General features: G+C 39.0%; 1 protein-coding gene across 1 annotated transcript in view; it reads left to right on the top strand.

Annotated features, from left to right (window-relative positions):
* Window positions 1-17352, top strand: part of LOC136876500 (tetratricopeptide repeat protein 39C) — a 130738-nt gene that overhangs the window by 41083 nt on the left and 72303 nt on the right. The window contains exon 6 of the mRNA XM_067150513.2: window positions 15299-15502. Coding sequence (XP_067006614.2) covers window positions 15299-15502 — 204 coding nt within the window. The remainder of the gene's footprint in view (window positions 1-15298; window positions 15503-17352) is intronic.

Raw genomic sequence — 17352 nt, 5'->3', positions numbered from 1 at the left:
GTCTAATGTTCGAAACTTCTCACTAATCATATCCATGTACTTCTGTCTAATTTCCTTATCCTGGAGATTTTCTGTCCTTATTCGTTTGCAGACAGATTTCACTTTCTCTATCCTAGGCCTAGAGATACTTTAGTTCACTACAGATCAGATAGTGGTCTGTATCATCGAAAAATCCCGAGAAAACTCGTACATTCCCAACAGGCTTCCTGAATTCAAAGTCGGTTAAGATATAGTCTGTTATAGATCTGGTACCCATAGCCTCCCATATGTAGCGGTGAATAGCTTTATACTTGAAGAATGTATTCGTAACTGCTAAACCCATACTAGCACAGAAGTCCAGCAAACTCTTCCCATTCCCATTAGTTTCCATATCTTCCCCACATTTACCAATCACCCTTTCATATCCTTCAGTTCTATTTCCAACTCTCGCATTAAAATCACCCATTAGCACTATCCTATTCTTGCCCTGACTACGATGTCACTTCTTCATAAAACTTGTCAACTTCATCTTCATCTGCACCCTCACATGGTGAATACACTGAGACAATTCTAGTCTTAATTCCTCCAATGGTCAAATCTACGTACATCATTCGCTCATTTACGTGCCTAACAGAAACTATGTTGCATGCAGTGGTATTCCTCATAAACAGCCCTACCCCCGAGTTGGTTTTGTTGCGTTCTGATTCAGCTGTCCTTCCCAGATTAAATTACTTACCGTTTGTTGGTCATGCTTCCTGTCATCCGCATTACCAACAAATGATAAGTAAGTTAATCTGGGAAGGACAGCTGAATCAGAACGCAACAAAACCAACTCGGGGGAAGAATATTCTGAATGTGGTGCTGATAAAACCAGATGAGCTCCATAGAGAAACTGAAGTGACATGTGGTATATAAGTGATCATGAACCTGTCTTAATTGTAGTTGAAAATAAATGTGATAGGAAGAAGACTGTTTATCACAAGTGTACTGTTACTCAGGGAATGCACATTTCCTTTTGATTCATTAGTAATTTTTTGGCTTATATCAATAATTTTTGTTTTATTTTGTACTTTGTTTTCAAATTCCTTCGTTGAATAAATAATTTTGTTTTATTTTAAATTTATTTTCCACTTAATTTGCTCAGAGTTGCACTTCCTCTTAAAACAAAAATCACCACCACCTTTTAAATTTAAATTCATGTGGCTATTTCTAACCAAATGTAGCCCTTGTAAGGCAGGTCCTCCTCCGATAAGGGTGGTAGGCATCTGCCATGTGTAGATAACTGCGTGTTATTGCGGTGGAGGATAGTGTTATGTGTGGTGTGTGAGTTGCAGGGAGGGTGGGGACAGCACAAATACCCAGCCCCCAAGCCGTTGGAATTAACCAATGAAGGTTAAAATCCCCGATCCGACTGGGAATCGAACCCGGGATCCTCTGGACCAAAGGCCAGCATGCTAACCATTTAGCCGTGGAGCTGGACACTACCACCTGTAAAAAAGTAGCATTATTGAATGAATGTGATAGGAAGAAGACTGTAAAAGTAGCACTGTTAAGCAGTACCATAAGATTGACAACAGAGGGACGAGGAAGTTTTTAGAAAGTAATTATGATCTGTGAAAAATGTTACATAAAAATGTAAACAGGCTGTGAGATGAGTTTGAGGCAATTGTTGAAGAGTGTGTAAAACAGATTGGCATACATACCTTTAAAGGTGGAAAAGAGTGGTAAAGAACCATTGTTTTATAACAGAGAAATAAATAATTTAAGAAGGTTCAGGTTAGAAAGAAATGAACTTAGAAATGGTTGATGAAGTAAGGGGAAACAGAAGGATCTTACTAAGGACATTGAATTTAGCACAAAAGTCAGTTAAGGATAACAGGATGCAAGCATAACTCGCAGTCATATGACTTTTACTGAAAAATGGAAGGGTGTGTATAGGTACTTCAAGGCAGAAACAGGTTCATGGAAGAATATTCTAGGAATCATAAATAAACAAGGGGAGTCCATATGTGAGGATTTAGGGAAGACAGAAGTATTTAGTAGCAGCATGTACTATTATAATTCTGTTTTTTCTGAATTGATATAGATTTGTTGCTGTTGTTATCAAACTTAAAAGTCATGTTTGAAATATACACTTACTGGTGTCCTAAATTTTATAGTAGTTTCTTGGAAAATATGAAAATTATTGTTTTATTGAAATCAAATGACACTTCAAAACTGCTGCTGTTGGTGCCGAATTTTGTCGTCGCTCCTACAGCAACCAAACGTTCCTGAGTTGATCTGGGAGTTTCAAGTTATGAATGTTATGAAGTTATGGCACAGCAGCAGTTTGGAAATGTCATTGGAGGCCAACCCCTGCCATCATAAGCTATACTCCTGCTCCATCTCAACAGTCTATCTGGTGTCGGTGTCCATACCAAATGCACATAATTTACGGACAACATAGGGACATTCGCTTCAAAGCAAAATTATAAACAATAGATCACTACATCTAATGAAAAGGAATACCTATCAAGTTATGAATGTTCCCCTTCAACAAACCAATACCCATATTACTATTGTACAAACATAATTTATAAACCAAGTGGCTCGTCTATACAGAAGGGGAATGCCAATTCCCAGATCAGCTCAGGAACGTTTGGTTGCTGTAGGAGCGACAACGTAGTTCGGCACCAACAGCAGCAGTTTTGAAGTGTCATTTGAGTTCAATTTTGGATGTGTTGTTCGGACTTCATCAATGTTTTAATATTTGGATTGTGAATTGAGACATACCAGATTGTTCAATTTATAAACGATCCCAGTTTGTTGAAATTACACATTGTAACAGTAAAGCAGAGTCCTGCAGACAGGCCCAGCCCATGAGCTGCTTCAGCAGTACAGTGCAATGGGCTTTGAAAGGCTCCAACAAACGAAGCCCATGACGTCATCGCACGGGCCGGTCTGGGCCAGCGCTATATCATTCGTTCGCGGTGAGCCAAGAACCATGCTGCGGTAATTCTATGGGCTGACTGCTTCGATGTGTGCAGTGTACTGCGTGTCAGCGGAGTGCGTTGCATTACGGTCGAGTGGAGCCGATCAAATTTGCTGTGGTTTTCAGTTTGACTTCTCCGTCTCTCCTGTTATCAGAAACGAATGTGGACTGTAATTCCAAAAGAAAAGAAACCGTGGAAAAAAATCATGAAGTAAAAAAGGAAGCACAAACGAACTAAAAACCGCACAATACAAGACTTTTGAACCGGATCCTAAACTTAAAAGTCTTATTTGGTTGGTATTCAAGCCTGCAGTTGACGGTGATGGGAAAGACGTTAATTGTGTGTGCTGTACGATCTGCGGTGAACTTTATGTACACACTAGCAGTTACTCGCGGCTTCTCGCGTGGATTTCGTAATTTGATCAAAGTAATCGTTCCTCGGTACTGTACTAAGACATTATCTGAAAATCCCTGAAGTATAAAACCTCACTGAAACATTGAGTTTCATTTACCCCAGAAACTCTTTGTAAACAAAGTTTGTGGTGTTGCCTTTTGGGGCTGAGATGACCATGCGACATAGAACTGTACACGTGAGAACGTCTTCTCTCAAGAAAAAAAAAAAACACGTTTCTTTCTTTTTAAAGGAGATTACAAATATGTATTTCCACATCTGTAACATCTTCAGGTTTTGAGATATAAGTATCCGCATGAAAAGAATTCAACCCCTTTATCAGCCCTTCCTCCACCCCCACCTACGTGGATTTTCCAAAAACAAAATAGAGAGGCATGTCTCTTTATTTTTAAAAGAGATTATAAATACCACTTCACATCTGTAACATGTTAATTTTTTTAGATATATTGTAGATATGCTCAGAGATTATGTATACAAATTTTGGTCGGCAGCTATGCCCAAATGTACACGCATAATCGCGCTGCTGTAGAACCCTGGAGCTGGCGTTGCCATTGTTACGGCAGTTCATTTCCTTATCCGATTCCGAGAGCAGGGGTAGTGTGGTGCCAATATCTCCATAACGGTCGGTTTTAGGGCCTTAAAACATAGCTTTTGGGCCCATAGTGCTTACTGAGATTTGTTCTTTGGGTCAAGGGGCTTAAAATGAGCTTAGTCTCGTCCTTGCATAACAAATTCAATATTTCGCCTATATTAGCCTATTATTTGTATGCCTCCCCTGTTGCCCCCACCTCGAATTGTTTTGAAAATAAAATGCAGCCCATGTCCCTCAGGGATAATGTATATTTACATTAATAAAAGGATTTTTAAAATCGGTCCAGTAGTTTCTGAGATTACCCTCCAGATATACAGAAACTAACAAAATTCGCGCTCTCTCTTTATTATATTAGTGTAGATTAAAAGAGTCGGACTGATTTTGTCTTTTTGTGATTAGATAAAAAACTTTCGATGAATGAGGTGTGCTTGAATGACGAGCATTCTAATGTTTCCGTGTTATCAGACTCCACGGCTCCATGGCTAAATGGTTAGCGTGCTGACCTTTGGTCACAGGGGTCCCGGGTTCGATTCCCGGCAGGGTCGGGAATTTTAACCTTAATTGGTTAATTTCGCTGGCACGGGGGCTGGGTGTATGTGTTGTCTTCATCATCATTTCATCCTTATCACGATGCGCAGGTCGCCTACAGGAGTCAAATCAAAAGACCTGCATCTGGCGAGCCGAACATGTCGTCGGACACTCCCGGCACTAAAAGTCATACGCCATTTCATCAGACTCCACGACTATGCCACAACCTGCAAAAGTAATGAAATTTTCTTCGTGGACTGACGTTCATGCTGCTCCTATTCCAACAGACGAGCTGGAAATATATTTAAAGCTAAATTGTGGAATGCAAGAAAATAGATATAGCATCCTATTGGAGAACAAATGGACAAAACTATCCAAAATTTCACCAGATCGCTAAGAACGTAATATGTATGTAAGCATCATGTTCAGCTTCAGAGAAAAATTGCAGTTCAGCGGGCTTCATTCTCAACGCACGATGGTCTCTTCTACAATCAGACATTGCTGATGCTCTTCTTTTCATTCACAGTAATTCCATTCCAGCACATTAACAATGACCAATAAACTACGCACACTAAGTAAAAGCTATGTTCAAGATTGTTTTTGTTGTTGGCAAATTGCACGTCATTTCTGTTTATATTGTATTTTGAGGTAAACGCGAATGAAGTCCTATGAATATGCTTCGTGTTATTTAGATTCATTTTCAGTTAACTTGATGTCAATTGCAAACGAATATTAGTTTATAATAAAGTTTCTGTTTGTTTTCAATTATTATTATTATTATTATTATTATTATTATTGTTATTATTAGTATTGTTATTATGATTATTATTATTATTACAGGAGATATATTTACTGTTTAATTTCAAAATGCGATTAGCCTACTTTAAAGTATGTTATTAGCGTACGGGAATTCGTAAGGTGAATGATCCGAATAATAGTGTGACGTGAACATTTCGTTGTGCACGGCGTACATGTTATTGTGGAGAAGTACTCAAGGTTATCCTACTGGGCCCGCCCAGTGCGGTGGACTGTATGAGCCCAGTGCTGTGGGCTAGTACAATGCCGCGTTAGAAGAGAACGGCACTGCACGGGCTGGGCTGCCGGAGCCCGTGGGTTTGAAGTGCTGCGCGGTGGGCCTGGCTGCAGGACTCTGCAGTAAAGGGCATAATGAGACGTATCACTCTCAGGTAAAAAAATGTACAGTACCATATGGCTGATAAAGCAGGCATGAGGCAGTTTCTAAAAAGTAACTATGATCGGTGGAAAACGGTAAATAAAAATGTAAACAGACTCTGGGATGGGTTTAAAGAAATTATTGAGGAATGCGAAAACAGGTTTGTACCTTTAAGGGTGGTAAGGAATGGTAAAGACCCACCTTATTATAATAGAGAAATAAAGAGACTAAGAAGGAGGTGCAGACTGGAAAGAAATAGAGTTAGAAATGGCTGTGGAAGTAAGGAGAAATTGAAGGAACTTACTAGAAAATTGAATCTAGCAAAGAAGGCAGCTAAGAATAACATGATGGCAAGCATAATTGGCAGTCATACAAATTTTAGTGAAAAAAGGAAGGGTATGTATAAGTATTTTAAGGCAGAAACAGGTTCCAAGAAGGACATTCCAGGAATAATTAATGAACAAGGGGAGTGTGTATGTGAGGATCTTCAAAGGCAGAAATATTCAGTCAACAGTATGTAAAGATTGTTGGTTACAAGGATAATGTCAAGATAGAGGAGGAGACTAAGGCCAAAGAAGTAATAAAATTTACATATGATAACAATGACATTTACAATAAGTTACAAAAGTTGAAAACTAGAAAAGCGGCTGGAATTGATCAGATTTCTGGGGATATACTAAAGACAATGGGTTGGGATATAGTACCATATCTGAAGTACTTATTTGATTATTGTTTAGTCGGAGGAGCGATACCAGATGAATGGAGAGTTGCTATAGTTGCCCCTGTGTATAAAGGAAAGGGTGATAGACATAAAGCTGAAAATTACAGGCCAGTAAGTTTGTAAGCTTTGGGAAGGCATTCTTTCTGATTATATTAGACATGTTTGTGAAATTAATAACTGGTTCGATAGAAGGCAATTTGGTTTTAGGAAAGGTTATTCCACTGAAGCTCAACTTGTAGGATTCCAGCAAGATATAGCAGATATCTTGGATTCTGGAGGTCAAATGGACTGTATCGCGATTGACCTGTCTAAAGCATTTGATAGGGTGGATCATGGGAGACTACTGGCAAAAATGAGTGCAATTGGACTAGACAAAAGAGTGACTGAATGGGTTGCTATATTTCTAGAAAATAGATCTCAGAGAATTAGAGTAGGTGAAGCTTTACCTGACCCTGCAATAATTAAGAGGGGAATTCCTCAAGACAGTATTATCGGACCTTTATGTTTTCTTATATATATAAATGATATATGTAAAGGAGTGGAATCGGAGGTAAGGCTTTTTGCGGATGATGTTATTCTCTATAGAGTGATAAATAAGTTACGAGATTGTGAGCAACTGCAACGTGACCTCGAAAATGTTGTGAGATGGACAGCAGGCAATGGTATGTTGATAAAGAGGGTTAAAATTCAGGTTGTGAGTTTCTCAAATAGGAAATGTCCTCTCAGTTTTAATTACTGCGTTGATGGGGTGAAAGTTCCTTTTGGGGATCATTGTAAGCATCTAGGTGTTAATATAAGGAAAGATCTTCATTGGGATAATCACATAAATATGATTGTAAATAAAGGGTACAGATCTCTGCACATGGTTATGAGGGTGTTTAGGGGTTGTAGTAAGGATGTAAAGGAGAGGGCATATAAGTCTCTGGTAAGACCCCAACTAGAGTATGGTTCCCGTGTATGGGACCCTCACCAGGATTACCTGATTCAAGAACTGGAAAAAATCCAAAGAAAAGCAGCTCGATTTGTTCTGGGTGATTTCCGACAAAAGAGTAGTGTTACAAAAATGTTGCAAAGTTTGGGTTGGGAAGAACTGAGAGAAAGAAGAAGAGCCACTCAACTAAGTGGTATGTTCCGAGCTGTCAGTGGAGAGATGGTGTGGAATGACATTAGTAGACGAATAAGTTTGAATGGCGTTTATAAAAGTAGGAAAGATCACAATATGAAGATAAAGTCGGAATTCAAGAGGACAAACTGGGGCAAATATTCATTTATAGGAAGGGGAGTTGGGAATTGGAATAACTTACCAAGGGAGACGTTCAATAAATTTGCAATTTCTTTGAAATCATTTAGGAAAAGGCTAGGAAAGCAACAGATAGGGAATCTGCCACCTGGGCAACTGCCCTAAATGCAGATCTGTATTGATTGATTGATTGATTGATTGATTGATTGATTGATTGATTGATTGAATGTAGACTTAGGTATTCGGCAGGGTAGTATTTTGGGTCCTGTTGTTTTCTTGATCTATGTGAATGATCTTCCTCGCAATAATCAAGTAGAAACTGCAGTTCTGTATGCTGATGATGCAAACATAATTATGAATAATCCTGACCCTATGTCTATTGAAACTGCAGCAAATACAGTCCTGTCTAGGTTAGAATCATGGTTCAGGAAAAACAAATGAACATTGAACTTACAAAAGACCCAATACATGGAATTCAAGGCATCTAACTACCATGACAAAACTGTAAAAAAACACAACCTTATATTAAATGCAAAAGCGATTGAAAATACATTGAGCACAAAATTTTTAGGTGTCCATTTAGATGAAAAATTAAGATGGGATTGTCATATTAATAAAATAGCGAAGTCTCTGAGTTCTGTTTGTTTTGCCTTAAGGATTTTGTCTAATAGTTGTAGTGAAGAATATGTTAGAATAGCATATTTTGGATATTTCCATTCAGTCATCACTTATGCTATTGGTCTCTGGGGCTGCTACAAATCAAATTTTGATGTTATTTTTCGATACAGAAACAAGCTATCAGAATTATATTGAGATGTAACAGGTTAGATCATTGCAGACCATTATTTAAGAGATTAAGGATACTCCCAGTACCAAGTATATACATCATGCAATGCATTCTACACATGAAAAAAATATTGATCACTTCAGAAAGAATTTTGACACTCGCAGTTACCAGATGCAAACAAGAAATAATAATTTTATCGAGTACAAGAGTAAAACCATTGCCTTGAGACATGTAGACTGTTGGAATCAGTTTGCATAATAAGCTTCCAAATAAGATTAAAAGTATTAGTCCAGTCATTTCATTTACCACAGCTTTAAAAAATCTCCTGCTGAGTAGCTGCTTCTATAGTACAGAGGAATACATGATGAAATGCTGGTAATGATGCTATTACTTATTAACTTGTAAACGCTCTTAGTATCTAGTATATAGCCGTAAAAATATGTTAATGTCATATTGATTATGTACATATTATTAACACCACACCAGTAGATTTTTTATTTTGTCTTGTAAATGTTGGTTATTAATATTATTTATTATTTAAAAAAATTAAGATGTGCTGTCCTAACATTGAGGTATTTGGTGTTTCTAGTTTTCTTCTTTTTCTTCTTTTTCAAAATATTCATTATTGTGCATATATTATTGTTAGTATTAGGAAATCACTCGACAACTCCTATACTGTTGGTATATTTCAAAATATGTAATTGTACAGTCTATGGAAGCTAAATGAATGAATGAATGAATGAATGAATGAATGAATGAATGAATGAATGAATGAATGAATGAATGAATGAATGAATATTGTGTGTTGTATGTGAGCATGTATTTTTCCATTTAGATTGTGGCTGAAGATGACCCAGTGTATATGGGGTTGAAACTAGTGCCAATTATATAAGACACTATACAAGTTAATGGTATTGAATAGGTAGACCCTTCTCCACCCTTTCATAGCTATATGAGACTCACCCCCATGTTCCTCATAAATTATTTGCACTCGGCACGGACACCAACACCAGACTGATTGCCAAGAAGGAGGGGAGGCATAGCTATGCCTTCAAATATATTTTCTTATTCAGACATTCACTTCACACTGAATTAAACAATAGATCATTACATCTGATGGAAAGGCCACTTATTCAAGTTGTGAATTGTGAATGTCCCCTTCAAGCTATATATAAACTGTTACTCATATTACTATTCAACAAGGCATAATTTGTAGATCAAATGGATCCACTATACAGACAATGGATATCAGCTCCAAGATCGACTCAAGAATATTTGGTTATTATAAGAACATTGACATAGTCCAACACCAGTCACAACAATTTTAATGTGTCATTTTAGTTTCAATTTTAAATGTGTAGTCTAACATTTCATCACTGTTTAAGATTGATATTTTACTTAAGACATACCAAATTATATTTTTTGTTGGTGGTTATATGTATTCATGTGTTTTCAATTTGATCATGGCTGAACGTGATCTAATATAGCAATTATATAAGATACTATATTAATCTAATGGTATTGAATAGGTGGACCTCTTTCTCTACCCTTTGATAGTGATCGAGACAGTGCATCGCACTTGTAAGAAACTGGACTCGGTCTCCCGAGAGTTGTTTCACTCACACCTGCTTTTAAGCAACACTTTCTCGCAGCAATTGTGGCTATCTTTCGATCGCATTACGGCTATACAGGCTGAAAGAAAATTCAACCAGGTGTCATTCAGACAGAAATCTAAGTTCCTCTGATTGGCTCAAAAACAGGCGGTTTCTCGCATGAACACGGATGCTAGCAAAATTGTCGGCAGTATTTCCACGCAATCCTTGGACAAGAACCAAATGGCAGTTCTAGCTAAGGGACTTAATTTCACTGTCATTGCTCGTGGTTTAGGTAAAAACAAAGAGAAATTGTCCCTCCTATTACACCATGGGGTGTACAAAATTATCTGTACTTGTGGCAAGGTATAAATTGGCCAAACATGCCGGTCCATTGGGACTCGCATCAAGGAACACCAAAAAAATATCCGTCTCAACTAGCCAGACAAGTCGGCAAGAGCCGAGCGCGCTCTGTCGTCGGGCCATGATGTTGTGTTCCAAGATATTCGAGCTCTTACCCAGTCTAAACACTACAGGTCTAGGATTATATTGGAAGCTGTGGAAATACGTAAAAATCCTAACAATTTCAACAGAGACACTGGCTATCAATTAAGTAACACGTGGTTGCCAGCCATGAAGGATTTATGTAGGTAGTTTTTTTTTCACTGTCCTTTCTATATTGTTATTTTGCTTTGGTATTTTCCAAATTCGTACATTCATTATCATCAGTTGGTTCCTTCCAAGCTTTGTGTTATTTGTTAATGTCATACTTTCATAACGTGTGTGCACCACTTATGCACCCCCCCTCTCACCCTCTCACACCGTCTCATATCATCCTCTGGTTTCCTCTACATACTTTCTTTTCATTCTTCAGCTCTGTTCTGTTCTTTCCTGGTGTCTTTCATTGCATTTTATTTTATTCATTTCTATTTATTTCTGCTACCACATTTGTCCCTGATTTGTCTGATGTCCTCTCTGTTACTCCTCACGCACACATGGTTTGATGAACATCTTAATTGGAGCTTAATGTTGTCGTCAGCTCTTGCTTGGAGCGCTGTGCCAGCATACAGCAAGACACCTGGTGACGAATGAGCGTACCAGCACAACGGTAAAACAATCTTAAATTCAAACTCTCATTATTGAAGAAGATCCTTGGAATCAGTCGAGATTTTCTTCTGAATGCGTCGAGCAAAATTCTCTGTGAAATGTAAAGAGTTTCAACTTGTTTTCTCAACACGGCATAGCCCAAAAGCCCATTTATTATACAATCTTCCTGCGACAGCAATTGAGTAAGACATGTCAAACATTTCTTTGTCTACAAGTATGGGTCATGAAAGCATCAATATTAACATTGTTGAAACTTGTTCACTTCCATCCTTTAATATTCAAATCTGTGAACAAAACTCCAAGCATTTGTGGTTATAAATCACACTTTTTTAACAATGTCATGATTTCTTTTAGTTTTTTTTTTTTTTTTGGACAACATTATTGAAACTTCTACAGTTCATTTATTGACCTGAACTTTGTAATTGATTAGATGGTGTATGACAATTTATATACCTGATATTTCAGCCTCATTTACCCCACTGAAACAAGACTTACAATATAGCAAAACATGCTATAGTGAATAAATTCTGTTTCTAAATAATGATGAATGCTATTTTTAATGTCAATTTGGTATAAATAGGAAAAGCTATTGCTGAAATTTCACACCTAGGGAAAGAATGTTACAGGATTGTGAGCGAATGCAAAAAGACCTTGACAGTGTTGTGGGCTGGACAGCAGACAGTTGTATGTTGGTAAATGGGGGTGAAAGGTTAAGTTATTTCACCAATTTTAATTGCATTGTTGATGGGGTGAAAGTACCTCATGGGGGTCATTTCGGTATTCTTCTTCTTCTTTGTCATTTAGGCCTACTGAGGACCGCGAGGCTCGTATCTACTCTTCGGTAAAGTTGTTGCTTTCTTCTTCTTCCAATACTCCTTCATTTGCTGACTATGAGCCAGCTTTCTCTCCTCTGTCCACTTAGTTCCTGTAGTCTTCTTACTTGTAAGGGACGTTGGGAAAACTCTGTGTTGGATGGCTTGACGGAACAATAGTCGGTCATGAGTTTGTCCCAGTGGGATATCTAGTTGTTCCATATCCGACTTAACTGATGTGATCCATTTGTTCTTAGAAGCCTTGCCTCTTCCTGTTACTGTAAATATCCTGTTGGTGAGTCTTTCAGAATCCAGATGGGCCAAGTGTCCATAAAAGGTCAGGCACCTTTTCCTTATAGACGTGGCGATATCCTCCTGGTGTTCATACAATTCATCATTATGGCAGATTCTGTAAATGCCTCCTTGCTCTCTGATTAGTCCTAATATCCTCCTCAGGATCTTCCTCTCTTTTAACTCCATCCCCCTGTGGGTGGGGGCGGTAGAATAACACCCACGGTATCCCTTGCCTGTCGTAAGAGGCGACTAAAAGGGACCTCAGGGGCTCTGAACTTTGGAGCATGGGTTGGCGACCACGAGGCCCTAAGCTGAGTCCTGGCATTGCTTCCACTTACTTGTGCCTGGCTCCTCACTTTCATCTATCCTATCCGACCTCCCTTGGTCAACTCTTGTTCTTTTCCGACCCCGACGCTATTAGGTTTGCGAGGGCTAGGGAGTCCTTCATTTTTACGCCCTTCGTGGCCCTTGTCTATCTTTGGCCGATACCTTCATTTTCCGAAGTGTCGGACCCCTTCCATATTTTCCCTCTGATTAGTGTTATATAGAGGATGGTTGCCTAGTTGTACTTCCTCTTAAAAAATTAATCACCACCACCGCCACTCTTTTAACTCCGGCTTTCTAGTGGGCTCTTCCTGGCCATTACAACGCACTCAGCATCCGGGAGATAGTAGGTTCGAATCCCACTATCGGCAGCCCTGAAGATTGTTTTCCGTGGTTTCCCATTTTCACACCAGGCAAATGCTGGGGCTGTACCTTAATTAAGGCCACGGCCGCTTCCTTCCAACTCCTAGGCCTTTCCTCTCCCATCGTCGCCATAAGACCTATCTATGTCGGTGCGACGTAAACCCCCTAGCAAAAAAACAAAACAAAAAACAATGCACTCAGAAGCATACAGAACAGATGGTTTGACGACTGAGTTGTAGAGTCTGAGTTTGAGGTTCTTGGAGAGGCACTTAGATGAATAGATACTACGACACGAGTGATAAGCCCTTTCAGACTTGGTACATCTGGCATCTATGGCTAAGTTCTCGCTCTGATTCGCAGAGATCCATTCTCCCAAGTACTTAACTGCAGGTACTTTTCGTATGGTAACATCTGTGAGAAGAATTGTAGAAGGGGCCTCCTTGATATTGGTCATAAATCCAGTCTTCTGGATGCTGATCTTCTGACCAGTCTTAACTGCTACACTATAAAGACTCTGCAAGTTGTAGGTAGCCTCCTCTATATTGTTTGCCAGTAGAATGAGGTCATCGGCAAATGCTAGGTATGGGACAATGAGGTTATCTCTCTTGTACCCAAGCTTCAGTCCAACTCTCGGTGGTAGCATCGTTCTCCATTCCCTAATGATCTTTTCCAGGACACAGTTGAAGAGAATGCAGGAGAGACCATCACCCTGTCTAACTCCTGTTCTGATTGGAAAGCTTTTGGATAATTCACCACTGAACCTGACCTTGGACGTCGTGTTCCTCAGAGTGGCTTGAACTAATCGTAGGGTTTTTCAATCCAGACCAAGTTCCCATAGTATGGAGATAAGGGTGTCTCTGTCCACAGAGTCATAAGCTTTCTGAAAATCTACTAGGACCACCACCCAGGGATGTGCACCTCGGCTTTTGTAATTGAGAACTGTCTTAAGATTGTGTATCTGTTCTGGACAAGATCTAGTCTTACAGAAACCAGCTTGGTATTCACCTAATTGTGAGTCTAGCTGTGTGGTGACTCTATTGAGCAAGGCTACAGAGAGGATCTTGTAGGTAATTTGTAACAAGGAAAAACCTCTATAATTGTTGAGGTCTGCCTTACTTCCCTTCTTGTGGAAGGGAAGAATCATGGCAGACGTCCTTCCTTCAGGTAAGGATTCTGTTGTCCATATGTCCTTTATGATTTGATGGTCTGCAAAGACTGGTCATCTGCATGTTTCCACATCTTGGCAACTATGCCATCTTCACTTGAAGCCTTGTTGTTCTTGAGATCACCGATGATGTCCATTGTTTCTTCTCTCATAGGTGGTTGAGAATCAGGGTTCCTGTGTGAAGGGTCATGGAAAATAAGCTTTTCTTTAGGTTCCTCCGCGTTTAGTAGCTTCATTGGAGTAATCATATTAACAAGGTTGTAAATAAAGGTTACAGATCTCTTGATATGGTTATGAGAATATTTAGAGGTTGTAGCAAGGATGCAAAGGAGAGAGTGTGTAAGTCACTAGTAAGACCTAACCAGTTAGAGTATGGTTTCGGTGTACAGGACCCTCATCAGGATTACCTGATTCGAGATCCAAAGGAAATCAGCATGATATGTTATCAGTGATTTCTGACAAAAGAGTAGTGTTACGAAAATGTTGCCAACTTTGGGCTGTGTGATTAAGTGGTATGTTCCAAGCTGTGAGTGGAGAGATGGCATGGAATGATATTAGGAGACGAATAAACTTGAATGGGGTTCATAAGTAGGAAAAATCACACTATGAAGATAAAGTTGGAATTCAGGAGGAAAAATTGGGGTAAATATTCATTCATAGGAAGAGGAATTAGGGATTGGAATAATTTGTTTGCTAAATTTGATAAATTTTCAACTTGTTTGAAATCATTTAAGAAATCATTTATAGGGAATATGTCACCTGGATGACAGCCCTAAATGCATATCAGTGGTGGTCGGTCGGTCAGAGAATAAAAAAATATGTGTCCATCATGGTTTTATTAGTCAGAGGGGAATGAAGTGATGCTGTAAAGGAGAAGTTAACATAAGATTAAAATATCTTTTTGGAGCAGGGATCAGTAATATTTTACTGCTGCTGTTGTCATCTCATTGAAAATGTTGAATTGAATGGTTCAAAGAGGAGGAACCAAGTTACATTTAATCCTTTGTTTGAAACTACTGAATTTAAAATGAAGGAAATGATGTGATATATGATATGTGCTAAAATATGTTATTGCAGGATATAACAGTTCATTTATGTAATCCATATTAACAAGAAGTTCATACAAATTAATAATTTATTCTTCTGTAGTAGAAGGATTATATTTATTTCCTTTGGAAGATGATGTATTTTTGATTCTTAATAAAATGGAACCTATATTTTCATTTTCTGTTTCTAGTAATACTATATCACCAGAGGTGGTCTCTCGTCTTATGTCAGCTGTCAGCTTTGGCTATGGGATCTTCCAGCTGTGTATCTCCCTTCTGCCACCATCATTGCTCAAATTGATTCACTTCTTGGGTTTTGAGGGTGATCGTCAGATTGGTATTGCAGCTCTCATGTTTGCCAGACAGGGTCATGATATGAGAGCTCCACTTGCTTCGTAAGTATTTGTTCAGAAAGTTAATGGGTTAAAAAAAATTCAGTTTTGGTTTTAGTGAATGGCATGTCACTATCTAGGTAATATGACTTTGCTTAACATATACATGACTTTCATAGAAGTACATTGTTGCAAGTAATATATTACATGTTTTAAATTTAATAGTAAAATGTGTGGTACAAAAGGCGACTACAGTAGGACCTCGAAAATTCAGAATACCACCTAATTCAAAGAAGCTCTCATTCCCAGAATGGTTTTGCATGTTATGTGAATTGTTTAATTCGAAATATGGATAATTCATAATGCGAAGAAAAATGTTGGTCCCATTACCGAAATTCAGACTCTTAATTCAAAATTCCCTTTAGATTAAAAAAAAAGTATTTTACAAATTCAAAATTTCTCTGCATCATGATGGAACGTGTCTTCCAGAGCAAGTAGGGTTAGCTTTCCGCTGTTTCACTCATTTTGGTCCGTCTTCAGTGTGCTTTGTTGTTGCTAAGTTCGAGTGAAATGTTAGTTCTTTTGTATTCCTGCAGTTACTTATTTTACTTTTACAGTTACTTATTTTGTAGTTTTGGCTTATTAATACTGTTTTTTAGTTTAATGTTAGTTACAGTAATTTAGTTGGGGGTACACATGTTCGTTTTTATGTTACGTGATGCCTAAGCGTCAGTATTCTTCCAAGATATTGAAACCAAACCAAACCCCATGACGCAACAGTCCCAAAGGTCCACTGCTCAGCCCGAAGCCCTGCAGATTATGAGGTGTCGTGTGGTCAGCATGACGAATCCTCTCGGCCGTTATTCTTGGCTTCCTAGACTGGGGCCGCTATCTCACTGTCAGATAGCTCTTCAGTTGTAATCACATAGGCTGAGTGGACCTCGAACCACCCCTCAGATCCACGTAAAAATGCCTGACCTGGCCAAGAATTGAACCTGGGGCCTCTGGGTAACAGGCAGGCACGCCACTCATACACCGCGGGGCTGGCTCCAAGACGTTGAGCGAGAAGATAAAAATTATAAGGGAGCTCGACAATGGATAATTAAATAAACAAAACTGAAATACCCAAAGAATTTGGAATTCCTGTGACCATGCTTCCACATTTTTTTTAAATCTTGAGAGCACAGAAGCCCAAGAAATGCAGGGTGTAAATACTGCAAAGCGCATGCACATTTGACGAGGAACTACCGTATTTCACGGCATAATCGTCGCCACCGCGTAATCGTCGCATCCTTTATTTTCAATACAAAAATCGGACTTTAAACCTTTAATTACATAATCGTCGCACGTCCAAATTTTGTTCACTAATCTGGTTAAAAGGTAAATGGAACTGCAACGTAAGTTGCACATGAATGCGCAATTTAAATACGTGTATGGTTTATGGGCAATTTGGCAACACAGTCACGTTTGAGACATGTTGCACAACGTATAAATAAATAATACCGGTATATGTACGACGCATGGCTTACCGGTAGACTATCGGCAGTTTGACAACGTGGTCGCGAGACAGTGTACTATTTATTCACCACCTACATATTATGCTTACCGGTAGGCTATCGGCAGTTTGACAACGTGGTTGCGAGACAGTGTACTATTTATTCACCACCTACATATTATGAGTTCCCATTTGAAATACGTAAGGCTGTAAGTTATCGCTTATCGGCAACGTCGCCAGGAAATACTGGCTAGGTAGGTTGAATGGACCTCGAACCAGCCCTCAGATACAGGTAAAATTCCCTGACCCGGCCGTGAATTGAACCCGAGGCCTCCGTGTAAGAGGCAAGCACGCTACCCCTACACCATGGGGCCGGCTCCTGTGTTATTGCGCACGAAGTGAAATCCAAGACGATAAC

The sequence above is a fragment of the Anabrus simplex genome, chromosome 6 (assembly GCF_040414725.1).
Source record: "Anabrus simplex isolate iqAnaSimp1 chromosome 6, ASM4041472v1, whole genome shotgun sequence".
Lineage (NCBI taxonomy): Eukaryota > Metazoa > Arthropoda > Insecta > Orthoptera > Tettigoniidae > Anabrus > Anabrus simplex.
The sequence above is the reverse complement of the archived record's forward strand: the minus strand, read 5'-3'. Positions and strand labels throughout refer to the sequence as shown.